This window comes from Magnolia sinica, chromosome 5 (genome assembly GCF_029962835.1).
Source record: "Magnolia sinica isolate HGM2019 chromosome 5, MsV1, whole genome shotgun sequence".
Lineage (NCBI taxonomy): Eukaryota > Viridiplantae > Streptophyta > Magnoliopsida > Magnoliales > Magnoliaceae > Magnolia > Magnolia sinica.
The window spans coordinates 5634222-5648940 of record NC_080577.1 but is presented as its reverse complement, the minus strand read 5'-3'; the positions used below and the strand labels follow the sequence as shown (position 1 = coordinate 5648940).

Here is a 14719-nt window from a genome sequence, read left to right as displayed (position 1 = left end):
ATCAATGGATCAGCCTGATTTTCACGTCAGGAGATCTCCTGTGACGTGGCTTACCTGTTGCGTGGATCGGACGGCCTACATATGAGATATTAACGGGAAAAAGAATGGCTGCTCAGCAGTTCCAGATCACATCTCTTTGGTTAGATTATCTTTTCTTCTTCTTTTTTAAAATATCGATTCTTGTTAGAATATATCGTGGAGCTCCCTGCTACACCATCCTCATCCTGACCATATGCTCGATAGGACCCACCTTACAAGCGGCTCAGACACACCACACAAGTTCCAGGCTATCAGTGCCTTGTCCCACCACTCAAAAAATATATTCCCAAAAAGAGGAAATATCATGGTACAAATTCAAAACGCTTTATCTCCACTTCGCAAGTGGGATACTGGGGCATCTTCCTTTCGGCCTTCTTAAAGAAGTATGGGACTTTTCAGCTTGCATCCAGTCACTCATGGATGACGATGACAATAACCTGCTTGGCTTTCCACCCAAAAAAGAAATTCATGTAATAGATAAATACGAGGAAATAGGCTTGCTGAGCCCCACCAAGGTTTTAAATCAGTGCATCGACTATCGAATTGTTCACCACTGATACCACCCCCATATCCCCTCTATCGAGCTGTTTCAGGTCCGATGGGCAATGCATACCTGTTTCGGATGAAACTTTAAACCTTGGTGCCCATGCAAGCACACTTGCTGGCATGGAACACTTGTGAATATGATCTTTCATCAGGTGGGTCGCACTGTTTAGATTTTCTTTTCGGTTAAAGATTGGGCTGTTTCGCTCCTCAGGTGGGCCACACTAGACAAAACACAACATCACCATCACCATCACCATCATCTAAACCTTATCCAAACTAATTGGAGTCGGCTATACTAATATTGTACCATCATTCCACTCTATTAGGGACCATATCCTCTGTTAATCAATAGTAAGTCAAATCTTTTTCTTACTACTTCCACCAATGTCTATGTAGGCCTTCAACTTGAACCAACTCCTAATGGGTCTGGGATGCACATGACCTAATCATCTAATGTCTACTTTCCCTGACCTTAATTATCTATTGGGGCTACTCCTGTGTTCCCTAGCCAATGCTTGTGGGTGCCAGTGTAGCCCGGTCACTTGGAGAAAACAACCTAACGTGTGCTTGAAATATCATGTCAAGATTCATCGGATGGATAAAAAGTTTCATACACTAGCCCACCTTAGCAAAACTGCTATATTTTTAAGGGAGAACATATAAGGACTAGCCCACCACCCACCGGATAGAAAGCTCAGAGATCACACATGGACAGCAGTGAAACAAAGGTATGACTAAAAACTAAAATAAAAAAGATACGACATGGAGCATCCACAGACACGTAAACATTCAGCAGTTCTTTGGCATAGTAGAAATAGGAGCAATTTCTGATTAGTAATACCTAACAAGAAGGCCATGAGATGGATGTAGATGTAGAAGATGCTAAACTACATTTGTCTTTTGATAGGTGAGCTGGGACTGAACCGAGCAACCTCATGGTTGAGGCGCCGGGCCACACCGGGGCACACTTGCAACTCAACTAGAGGATCAAAGTAGAGGTCCTAGGTTTACATTATTTCAGCACCTCAAAATTTATTGTCTGCACGAAACACAGATAGTCTGTTTTATGGTTAGTTTTACTACATGTATACCCCAACTTTCGGCTTTTATAAATATAGCTGCTGATGTTACATCATTCTGTGAAAAAGATACACATGGGCAGACTCTGGCAAACTAAGGAGAAACGATAAGCATGATGTCGAGCACAGGTTTCTGTCAGTAGCTTTCATCTAAGTGGCTCTTCAAATTTTCTTTGAGAAATGTAAAACTGTAAACATACAGAAAATCATACCAGGTAGTGGGAGGAGAAGGTAACAAGTCAGAGGCTTTGATCCACCCTTACACAGGCAAACACCGTAAGCTGCTGCGTGAATGCAGTATCAGGTTCCCCCTTCATCCCAAGCCAGGCATCTGTTCCTTACAGCCCTACCCAAAAGAGCATTAGCGCCTGCTTGGCTTTTGACACAGATGGTGATCGTTGGATGGTTATATTTGGCCCCCAGTCTCAACCTCAAATACTTTGAGAATATATAATGAAAATTTTTTGAAAATAAATGACTACATCATTAGATCTTTCAACCGATTGATTTTGAGGAATCACTTCCCTAATAAAGAGGATTTCTCTGTATTTCTCTCCATGTGTAAAAACCTGAATGTCATTCAACCATTCATTAAAGTGTGTTTGCAACTATATATACTTTTCTAGAAGCAAAAGGAAACCAAATATAATCATAGCTATTCATTAATTCTAATCCTAACCGTCTATTCAATAAAATACCAAAAGTGCCTAAATTTTGTAAAATCCTGTGATGACCATCTGTTACTTCTGTAAATGGCTCAAAACTTGCTTAATTCATGTGAGGATACATGATCTTGGGCTGCTATGAAAGCTAACTCAATAGGCTTTCAAACAGGACTGATTTCATGTCATTAGAACATCATTTGGTACCTAAAAGGGTCAGGAAAAAAAAAATGGAGACCCAAAATGCTAAGGGTAAACTTGCAGAACAAGTCACTGACTCTCAACTCTTTTTTGTTTTTCTTTCGAAACATTAATATCTAGTTAAATAATAACTTAATGAAATTAAGGACCCCAATACTTTGACCTTATGGACTTGTAGGACCATGGTTTACTCCTGGGTCCTCTAACTGATAGGACCAGCCTGTAGTCCCATAGGTCTCTACTGGACCACAATCAGAAACCCACAAAACTCTCCAGACAGATTGTGGCCCAGATCACTAATCAAATGGATCATAGGGCCGAAATCTTTGATTGAAAACATTGTGTGGTCACTTCACTGGTTGGATAGGCTGTGGATCCCACTTGACAGATTGGACGAATCATGGGCCCAATCCTCGGTTGCATCAGATTTCTAATTTGTGAACAACCTTTGCAACTATCTGAGCATGATCAGTTTGTTGTTCAAGTCCTGATCTTTGAGTAGGCTATTATTTTCTATGGATTACCTTCTTCTTCTTTCTTTCTTTCTTTCTTTTTTCTTTTTTGTTTCTCTCTTTTTCTTTTTCTTTTTTAAAGCAACTGAAATTCTATGGATTACATATCACTGCAGGCAAGAGCCACAAGACAGCAACTGATGCATGTCCAGGACTTGAGCCTAGGATCTCCGCTCCATAGATTGGCTAAATGAACAGTGGAAGAATAAGCTATTCTTGAAGGACTTGAAAGCCATTGCAATTTTTGAATACCATCTTGTTGATCATTACCTGATCGGGGCTAGGGGAACAGATGAACGTTTGCTAATTGTAGTGACTGTCGAATGCAGGCAAGATGACCACAAGCTAGCAAAGGTAGAAGTGATGTTAAATGTGCAGAAACCCTACAGAATTAAATGGGGGCCAGCTTTCAATCTCATGGGAACAATAGCCACGTCCCCACCTTCTTGGTGATGTTAGTAACATCCCCAAACCTTTTAAACGGCACACAGGCTGCCCTATCATCGATCTGAAGAATTCATTCATTCATAAAACTAGGAGCAAGCCATGGTGGAAGAATCAAGCTGATCGGATGATCCTAACCCTTTTTGAATGGAGTTAATTGGTTACAACTGTCCGTTGTTTACGAGCCATAAATCACATGGTTAGAATCATCAAATCAAAGAGTTACTTTAGAATCGTAATAAATCCAAAGTAGGATCTACTGGAAGTTTCAAGATGATGATTGGACCTATTTTGTTTCTCCAGTCAATCTTGACAGTCCATTTTCATGCTATTGATGGGGAAGCTTAGGATCACCTGATTGGAATGATTTTTGACCATGGTCTGCTCCTAGTGGTATGAATGAATGAATGGTTCGGATCAACAATAGGTCACCCAGTGTGCCATTTAAAACATTTGGGGACGTTGCTAACATCCTCTTGAAGGTGGGGACAATGCTAACTAGACCCAATTTGACCCAAAGCCAGCCCTATTTTAACCAGGTCCAAATTGATGGACCTGATTGAACCCTATTTTTAACCAGGTCAAAAGGTGAGACCCAAACCTGACCAGATCCAATTTCCTATGGGTCCAAGAAAGGGGACTTGGGCCCATTAAAATCAGGTCAGATCCATCGGGTACCTGCGGGTCCGGGTACCCATTAACAGCCCTATTTCTGATCTTGGGCATTTAAGAGGTGGGGCCCACATACATTGGAGCCCAAGAGAACAAAGGTTTGGATCAGCAAACCATGTTGCCACTTATACAGAAAAAACCCAAGGAAATTGTGTGGATACTCAGGTTAATTGTCACATGGTTCCACATGCTATAATCAGCCAGTATATTAGTGAATGCTGGCATAGGAACCTAACATCACGTGGTAATGCATGTTGCTGGTGTTGATAAAAATAGATATTTGAGTTGGTGTCACAAGTACTGCATGTGGCTAACATAGACCAATTATTCACCATTGCATAATTTATTGCAATCCATATGATAGACATAGAAGCAAGAGCCGTCCAAGCAGAGCACCATTTCAAATGTTTGCGACCTACCGACCGTCAACTGAAGCTTATTAAACAAACACATACATGGAATACTTGACAGACGGAAATCACAAGCACTTACAAAAAATGGATGCACTAATATAAAAGAAAAGGTATATCAATATTCCTTTTTCCCAAAAAATTTGCACCAAAGCTGTGAAGGAATTGGGCGAACAGGATGATGTGGTCGTTGCTCTCCAACAAAGGGACAAACTCAAGAAAAGCTCGTGTATAGCCATCATAAATCTTTATAGTATTACCACTAGTTAATGATCAAACAAATGTATACTAGTGTAGTTAAAGGCGAGCTAGGTGCACTGCACATGCATCTGGTGATTAGGACATATGCACTTCGCCTGGGCCCTAGGCAAGAAAACAACCCAAGTTCTCCTGGGTGCATTGTTGCAAATCTCCTCCCAGATGGGCACCCAAGTGCAGCACAAGAAAAGGCAGATCAGTAACCTTGCACAGGCACCTCAAATAAGGGGTATTTTATATATTTTAACACCAATTGCAAACAATTAGTAGGAATCATATAAGCAAATATATATATATATATATATATATATATATATATATATATATAAAAGCAAACACTTTTCCCCTTTATTTTGAATCAGAGCTACGGTTTACGGGAAATACCCCTTCTTCAAAAATTCTTCGATTTTCACAAACCAATGAAATCATTTTGACTTCTTTCTTCTACTAGTGTTTTAAGATCATTTAAGTTGGATGAATTGGTGGATTGGTGGAATTGATTAATGGTTTGATGAATAGATGGTTCCATATACAACTTGCTTAAATGCCTTAGTTTTTAGATTTGATTTTCTACAATGAGTATGATTTGATTCCATTTTAATGGTCATAGACTCGTAATCATGGTTTGTTGCATTAGAATAATTTTGATTTTTTTTTTTTTTTTTTTCTGAGAAGTAACTGAAACTTTTATATATATAATAATAATTTATTTTATTTTTTTAAAAAAAGAGCAATACTGAAAAAAGAGAGCTAATCTGCTGAGATAGCAGATCAACTAGAAACCCAAAAAAGACAAATTACAGCTTTGGAGCTTGATAACGGAAGAGCTCCATTCCGTTATAAAGTAGATCGCCCTTTGAACAGTAGAGTCGACCGACTTAGATGTTCCTTCAAAGCATCTACCATTTCTTTCTTCCCACACTGACCACCAAACTGCCAAGAGAGAGATTCTACATATTATGGATCTATACTGTCCACACCTAGTGCCATACCAAGCTTGGAGCATCTAACTGTCTTACATGCATAATTAGTTGTTTGAGCAGATGTGACTTTCAGGGAGTGGTGTCGAACTGTCTTACATGCATAATTAGTTGTTTGAGTACATGTGACTGTCAGGGAGTGGTGTCTAACTGTCTTACATGCATAATTAGTTGTTTGAGTAGATGTGACTTTCAGGGAGTGGTGTCTAACTGTCTTACATGCATAATAACTTCGAAATTAGTTCTATTTCATTGCATTAAAATTAGTTGTGAGTCTAAAATTATTTTTAAAAATCAATATGGATCTATATCTACCATGTATGATATAAAATACATTAAAAAAGAAATTTACGCCCAACTCTGCAAGTGATGCCCAGCACCCCGGGCATCTTTTGAGGAGTAGAACTTCACTTTATTAGAAGGGGGGGGAACTAACAATGCTAATGTGTAACTGTAATGTCCCAGAAGCTAGGTGCAGAAGTTTTCTCCATCTAATGAATGTGTAAAATAATCTACTGGAAAATGTAATTGATGCAATGAGGAATTTTGTGCAAACTGGACTGGAGAAGGTTTTGGGAAAGGAAGAGACATTCTAATACAGGGGCATTTTCACACCGGGCTCGAGTGGGGTAGCCCGTGGGATGTGGGGACACTCGAGGTGGGTGACCCATGTGATTTAGGGCCCACGGGGGAGGTCTCGTGTTTGAGACTCCTCACCGGGGGTGATTAATGTGCATTTCACACCGGGCTCGAGTGGGTTAGCCTGTGGGATGCGGGGACACACTCAGGGTGGGCGGCCCGTGTGAGGTGGGTGGCTAGTGTGAGGCGGTACCCATGTGATTTGGGACCCACGAGGGGGGTTCGGCCGAGGTCCTAACCCATGAGATGTGGGGCCTGGGTTATGACATGAAGGGATTAATTCGCCATACTCTAACAGTTCGAGCTTTTAGAGCAAGTGGTTAATTGTCCTGCATCAAATTGGTATCAGAGCAGGCGGTTTCGTGTTCGAGACTCCTCACCGGGAGTGATTAATGCAGGGGCATTTTCACACCGGGCTCGAGTGGAGTAGCCCGTATGATGCGGGGACACACTCGAGGTGGGTGACCCATTTGATTTAGGGCCCACGGGGGAAGTCTCGTGTTCGAGACTCTTCAACAGGGGTGATTAATGCGCAGGTGGGCGGCCTGTGTGAAGCGGGTGGCTCGTGTTAGGCAGTACCCATGTGATTTGGGGCCTACGAGGGGGGTTCGGCCAAGGTCCTAACCCATGCAATGTGGGGCCTGGGCTATGAGATAAAGGGATTAATTCATCATACTCTAATAGTTCGAGCTTTTAGAGCAAGTGGTTAATTGTCCTGCATCACATTCAGAATGGAGAACACGTTGTGAGACAAAGAATGGAGCATGATACCGTTAGAAGCCTCTTATGGAACCTCTGCCAGAACCCTATGATCAGGCCCACCCATGGTGTCACCATGATCTGGATTTGGCAAACCCAATATTGGCTATGAGTCATGACCCAAAGGGATCCTAAGAGTTTTGTTGCATCACAAAGGAAGCATTTTAGTTAACGGTACATTTGGATGTCCTTGGCAAGGCGAGGAGCTAGGATACCTTTCCATGCGAATTAGGCCTTGAAATGTAAAGGACAGTGATCAACACCTGAAGAAATGACAAAACAATATCTTGCAGAATGTGGTCATGGTTTTCGAGTCCAACCAGACAGTCAGCAAACCATCCATTCTGACTTCTAGCCATTTATTTTAGCCAAATCCAAAGGCACCCTACATAGCATCCATGTGACCACTCAAGTCAACATAACAAAGAATCACTACTCTTTACTTTTGTTAATTTATTTATTTATAAATATACGGAAGAATGACTTTGTCCTCATTTCCACAGCCGTTAAATCTAAATTGCCTGCCAACTTGCTGCTCCCCATGAAATGATATTGAATATCTCCCACCATTTCAGTTGCATCCGTGTATAAGCACTACAGTTGCCTCATCTACAAAATACATTCAAGGAGATTGTGAGCATGAGGTCTGCGATAAGCTTGTTTCTTGATATTCTTAGACTATTTCAAATAGCACTCGTAGCGTAGCCGTAGCACTACATAGTGTAGCTAAATAGCATAAATCCTATGTAATATATGTTATAGCTACGTAGCATGTAGCGTATGATACAATGTCTTTTTTTAAAGTTTTGTTTTTTTTTTTAAATGGTGTAAAACTCACATATATATATAACTTAAAATGTAAAGTTGAAACCAAATCTTTTTATGATTACTTTCATTAAAAATGGTGGTGATCCTTTGTTAAAGTTGGTGTGAAACTCACACACTAAAAAAACCTTTAAGAGTAAAAAGAAAAAGGTTTCGAAAACCCCTCTTAACCTCTAGGATTATTACTACTTTTCATACTTGTGAGTTGTGACTTATGGTTTCAATTAGACATTATTAATTAAAGTGGTTCGCTTTAAAAGTTGTTGATACGATAATTATTTGATTAATGATTTTTTTAATAACTTTATGTATGTGGATTAGCTTTTGATAAATAATAATTAATAACTTTTTGAACATGCTTATACTTGAAAAAATGAATCATTTGTTAGGCATATATATATATATATATATATAGTGTAGCGTGTAGCTCACTTCTATTTTTAATTTTAAAATAGGAAAAGTATGTATGTATATATATATATATATATATATATATATATATATATATATATATATATATATATATATATATATATATATATATATGCATACTTTTCCTATTTTAAAATTAAAAAATAGAAGTGAGCTACACGCTACACTATTTACGCTAGACGCTACAAAGGGCCGAACGCTACGCAACACACTACTGCTACTAAAAACACTATTCTTAGACCCTGCTGGATCTAGTATCTACCTCTTCTTCTTCTTTTATGCCCCCCTCTCAAGGTGCTGATAATTTTATTGAAAAAGCCACAAAGATGCAACCGGATGACAAGCAATCATCCCATAAACATCAAGGAAAGAAACCCCTAAGGATATTCCCTGGATGGCCCCCTTTGAACTTGGCCCCAACCATGGATCTCTTAGCTTCAACAAGATGAAAAGATGAAAAGATTGGCTGTTACATTCCGGCCACACTGCCCACAGCACAGCTGGTACCGTAATTCTCCACAACAGCAGTCTCTTGCCTTTAAGAATTCAATCATTGATTGCGGTATTACCCAATTATCCTCAAAGACGCACCAAATATTCCACACAATTTCTCAGAGGAAGGTTCATATCTATCTACCTAACCATAGTTATCAAACAATGGGCCGGCCCATCTTCAAGAATTCAACAATCTACGAAATCAGCGAAATAAGGAGGTGTTTGTGTGCCCTAGAATGGAGATGGTGCCATTTATGCATATCCCCACATTTGCACTTGGGAATGCAGACTATTGTGAGTATCCATCAAAATTCAGATGGAAGGATGTAGTGAACACTACAACAATCTGCTCCAAAATGTTCCAAAATGAGGACAAGGTGCTTATTGACTCATTTGTTTACTTGTGCGACTCTCCAAGGGAGCTCAAAAAGGCATTTCACCCCATTTACATACAAATTCTCTTCAAGAGAGGGCCCATTTACTCCCATTTCACTTCATTGTCATGCATTTATGCCCATCCAAACACACCTCATATGCCATTTACTTCCGTTTACTCCCAATTCCCTCCATTTACCTCCATTCACTCCCATCCAAACCGCCCCTAAGTTCCTAATGAGAGGTGCTGCTAAGGCAACATTGACAAAGGAGGAAAATGGCAATTTAACTGTTCACTGTGGAATCCCCAGCAGAATGGAGAAAGTTTGTCAAACCGCCTCCAAATGCCTAAATGAGTTCATTTCTTCAAATGGATGAAACAAGCACAATATCCATTCCACTCAACACAACTATAGCAATTTCCAAGTGCACCCTAAACCACTTATCTCAGTATCAATAACATTTATAGCATCATAAGGCCATTTGTACCAGGCAAATAGATGCATGAATGCAAAAATCAGCAGGGGAAAACATACAAAAGAAAAAGAGAACATTCTCACTGTAACAATATAGTTCTGTCAACCATCATGTCAAAATGATAATTTTTGCTAATTGCAGGAAGTGAAATAATCTAATCTGGTGCTAGACACTTGTGTGTGAGATCTCCAGTGGTTTGTAAGGGTCTAGCCTGATGTGTGCCATCAGTCCTACAGCTTTGGGTGTATTGGTCAGGTACCCAACATTTCAACATTTAGTATAAGAGCCGATGCCTATCCCATGTTCAAGTCGGGGATTTGTGGAAAGGGAGATTCAGACCACTGTGAGAGCCACCACAAGGTGGAAAGGGCTACCTGGACATACGCAAACATGAGTGCTGCCGCAGGGTGGGTCGTCAGGGACGTTGGCTGTGTCGTATGGTAGTGTGTTATGATCTCCAATGTTTACAGGCCTAGCTTGATGAGTTCCATCAATGCTTGGGCTTGTGGCCTATTGGTTAGTTTCTTAATGACTTATGGTTAAGTTATCAAGCTATCTATCTCTATAGATGTGGCACAAATCTACATGATCCGGACCATTCATCTTTGGGCCTCCCATGGATGGGTCATACCCAAAAAATCACAACAATCATATGCTCTGAGTTGCGACCAACTTAACATTAAATGCGAACCACTTGACGAACCTTTACTAACCATCCATTTTTAATAATCAAAGTCCTCTAATTGGCAGGTAGGATCATCGAAGCGGTGTGTTTTTTGGTTTATGGTCCATCCTTGGTAGGGCCCAACAAATGAACTGTCCAGATTGTGTGACAAAGATATGAAGACATGCCACTTCATAGTCAATTAAGATGCAAGTTCACAACACTGTACTCTTCCTTTATGAGAAACCCAACATGTATTTATGTTATTTCTTAAGATGCAAAATACCCAACTCATATAGTCTACCTCAAAATTTTAATATATTACAGCAATAGACCTTTGGACATGGGGCTGTTGACCCACAATACCCTCTTTGCTCTCTCCTCTTACTGTTTTTTCTCCTTCTTTTAGTCTGAACTACTTACTAGTGGTAATTATATTGGATGCTTGTCGAATAACTTTTTTTTTTCTGTGATCTGATGGATTACTGATGCAGGGAAGGACGTGTTGAGGTCGAGCACCATCTTCCTCAGGGTAATAACTACTCTGAATCGACGGAGCTTCTCTAGACTCCTCATAGAGATACCTCGAATCCACGAGGCAAAGAAGAAAATAGAAAATAATTTCTAGAAATTCCAAAATAATTGATTGATCCTAAAAAAAAACGAGTTTACAACCCTTTAAATAATGTTATGAACCCTAGGGATAAGTTTCAGAATCAAACTACAACTAAAACTCCCAGAAATCGTGACTTACTATAAATAGTAAACGTACTATTTATAGACGGTCATGATTTCCACTAGACCTCATGGTTTTCGGCCAAAAATAGTAAGTGTCCTATTTGGCTCAACCATGCTATTCTCCTAATTATTCTAAGCACTTTTCATGTTGGACGCAACTCTTAAAGACCAACGGATGAAGAGTTATAATCAAACTAAAACTTACTACAAATAGGAAAAATGGAAATAAAAACGGAAATTCGTCCGTCGATCTGATGGAATCTCGCAAATTCGGTGTGTGCAACCCAGCATAACAGGTTTGGGTAGCTAAAGTAGCTCATCCTACCCCAAAATCATATATGGCACGTCGGATAACTCATTCCAGTTTGCGAGATACGCCTATTTTAAGGTTCTGATGGTCCGGATCACTTCCGCCTCCGATTGGGCCTTTTCTGGTCCATCTTGGCCATGAAATTGTGCGTGACCCGCTCTAAATCAATTACGTAAAAGAAACTCTAAAAGAGGTTTGCTCAAATACATCCAATGCATTGCAATAAGATATTTCGGGACTCTAGCCGTTGGATTTGACTCTCTTTTAATGACCCAAAGCATTCATTTGATAGGGCTCCCCTTGGATGGGGAATGCCCAAAAAACTCTCAGCTTGAATAAATGAACCTTTGATTATACAAAGGTTATGATCTTAAAATCAACGAGCCAAATTATCAAAGGGTTGAAATAATCCAATATAGAGCATTTATTCGTTAAAATCAGTATGTTTTCAAGCAAACCTCATTCTAGCAATACTAGCACACAGGCATAGGCAACGTTGGACCATCCTTATTTTAGGCAAGACACATACACAGTGGGGCCCGCCCACCAAACAACTTGGATCTTGTATGAAACAATGTGAACTGTTCCTACTACAGAGATGAGTGAAACAAGAACCAACTTCAGATTTGCGCCAGCATAATAATATGAGGAAGATATTTATAACCCAAAAAAAAAAAAAAACCTGATAAAAAGAAAGTCTTCAATTACCAGCATTCTATCAAGAGTTCAATTACCTAAATTCTAGTAACCAGCAGTCCATTTGGATGCACAATTGAATTGGATTGCAATTGTTAATAAAAACTGGAAGTACCAAACAGTGATATCCTTTCTTTGCATTCCAATTAGGGGTCCAATCTCCAAATTACAGCTGCATTACATAGACTAAAATCTGAGGGAAACTTGAAACATCAGTTTTTATTTTTTTCCATTTCCTCCTAATTAAACTGAATGTTGGCGGTTCAATTCATACATTTCACATCAAAATAACTTAAATTAAAACAAGAAAAACCAAGTGAAGGGCTCAACCAAACAAAGACAACAAGTCCGAAATTGAGTGAAATTCAATACCTCCGGTCAAGAAGTGTGAATGGAATCGACAAACCCGCTTCTTAGCAATCTCTCGACATACTTCCCAATTATATCTACCTCCAAATTCACCTTCTGCCCAACCTTCTTGAAAGGGATGACCACATTCTGCTGAGTATAAGCTACCAACATGAAATCAAAGCATCCCTCCTCCTCGAAAACATTAACGACGGTCAGACTCGTCCCATCCACCGCAATATACCCCTTTGGGACAATGAATTTCAACAATTCCGGCAGTGTCCTGATCTTCACCCACAAAGAGTCGCCTTCGGGCACGCGCGACATGATCTCACCGGTGCCATCAACGTGCCCCTGGACGAAATGCCCACCCATCCTGGAGGTCGGCTGGAGGGACCGCTCCAAATTGACGAGCGACCCAGGTTCAAGCTCGATCAGGGAGGTCTTGCGGAGTGTCTCGGGGGCGAGGCCGACCATGAAGTCCGACGCTGTGGTGTCGAATTCAGTGACGGTGAGGCACGTGCCATTCACGGCGATGCTGTCTCCGAGCTTAAGGTCGCTGAGGACGGTCTTGGCCGAGATTTTCATCTCGAATCCACCGTCCTCGGCAAAACCCAGTTGCTTGATCTGGCCCATCTCTTCCACGATTCCGGTGAAAAGGGATCTGATGGGGCTGCTGTAATAGGAGCGGTGGAGAGAAGGGGTTTTGGGTTTTAGGGGATCGACGAGATGGAGTGAAATGGATTGAAATCTGGAATTGGGATTGAATGTGAGATGGTTTTTTGTGTGATTTGGAGGGAGATTTGAAATGGAATTTTGTGAATTTGGAAGGAAAATAGAAGCTGTTGGAGTTGATTTTGGGAGGGAGAGAAAGAGATGGGAAGAAACGGCCATTTTTCGAATCCAGCAGTTGGATACAACTGAGGATACTTTATAGAAATCGGATTGCGTACTGAGTTACTCAGTACGCTTTTATCGTACTGAGTAAACTCAGTTTGGCCTACTATGAAAGAATGTGGGTTATCCACGCCGTCCATCCTTTTTTTCAGGTCATTTTAGTGGTTGATTCCACAATAGAAAGTTTGGCCTACTATGAAAGAATGTGGGTTATCCACGCCGTCCATCCTTTTTTTCAGGTCATTTTAGTGGTTGATTCCACAATAGAAAGTACGCACTAATCTTAAGTGGACTACACCAAAGGAAACAGTGGGAGTACTGATTTCCACAGTGATGTTTATTTGTAATCCAACCTTCATAAGATCACACAGACATGGATTAAGGTAAAACACAAATATCCGCTTATACAAAATTTCTGTGGGCCTTAAGAAATTTTCAACGTAAAATTTCAATTCACAATTTTTCCCGTGGTGAGGTCCACTTTGAATTTGGAAATACTTCATTTTTGGGCTTAAGTGCTCAAATTCTCTATTAAAACGGATGGACGGAGTAGATAAAATATATAAATCACAGTGGACCCCATAGAGTTTACTCAGTACGCTAAGCGTACTGAGTTACTCCGTACGCAATCCGCGATACGCCTAACCGTTTGATTGGTTGACCTAATATTGATCGTTGGGATCTTTCAATCCATACCGTTGGACCCGCTGACCCGACTCTGACTGAATGGAGCATGAACTGAGATCTGCCTCATTGTTTAGCTCATATGTTAAAATGATCCAAGAAAAAAGATTAACGGCGTGGATAAACGGATAAATCACGATGGGCCCCACACAGATCTGCCCGTTCCTGGGTTCTTATTCTTACTCCGGGGGTAGACTCTACCACACACCAGCTATATAGCTGCTGTTGGTACATGTCGTGCGAAGACGAGCACTGACGCTCCTCGATCTCCAAGTTGTACGAACGGTTCAAAGTATATCAAAGTTACATGCCCCCACAGTAATGTATTTATTATATCTAAACTGTTCATCTATTTTTAGATATTATTTTAGAGTATTAACCAAAAAATGAATCATATCCAAAGATCATCTGGACCACACCACAAATAACAGGGGAGATAATGATTTTCACCTTTTAAAAATTTATACGACCCACCATAACGTTTATTTTCCATCCAATTTGTTCATAAGGTCAAAAATACCTAGATTAAGAAGCAAAAAAAAAATTCATATTGATCCAAAACTTACGTGACCCCAAA

General features: G+C 40.2%; 1 protein-coding gene across 5 annotated transcripts; it reads right to left on the bottom strand.

The window, feature by feature from the left end:
* Positions 1-1286: 1286 nt before the first annotated feature.
* On the bottom strand, positions 1287-13487 carry LOC131245241 (riboflavin synthase). 5 transcript variants are annotated; one of them, XR_009170809.1, is made up of 3 exons: positions 12586-13487; positions 1877-2010; positions 1287-1644 (listed from the first exon to the last, which is right to left on the bottom strand). XR_009170809.1 is itself a non-coding variant. In XM_058244554.1 (2 exons), exon 1 carries the CDS (start codon positions 13453-13455, stop codon positions 12592-12594), a length of 864 nt encoding a protein of 287 aa, XP_058100537.1. In that variant the 5' UTR covers positions 13456-13487; the 3' UTR covers positions 1674-2040; positions 12586-12591. The 5 variants fall into 5 exon arrangements, 4 of the variants coding, with proteins under 4 accessions (XP_058100537.1, XP_058100536.1, XP_058100539.1 ...); XM_058244554.1 differs by lacking the exon at positions 1287-1644 and having other exon boundaries at positions 1674-2040; XM_058244553.1 differs by lacking the exon at positions 1287-1644 and having other exon boundaries at positions 1674-2010.
* Between the last annotated feature and the right edge of the window lie 1232 nt (positions 13488-14719).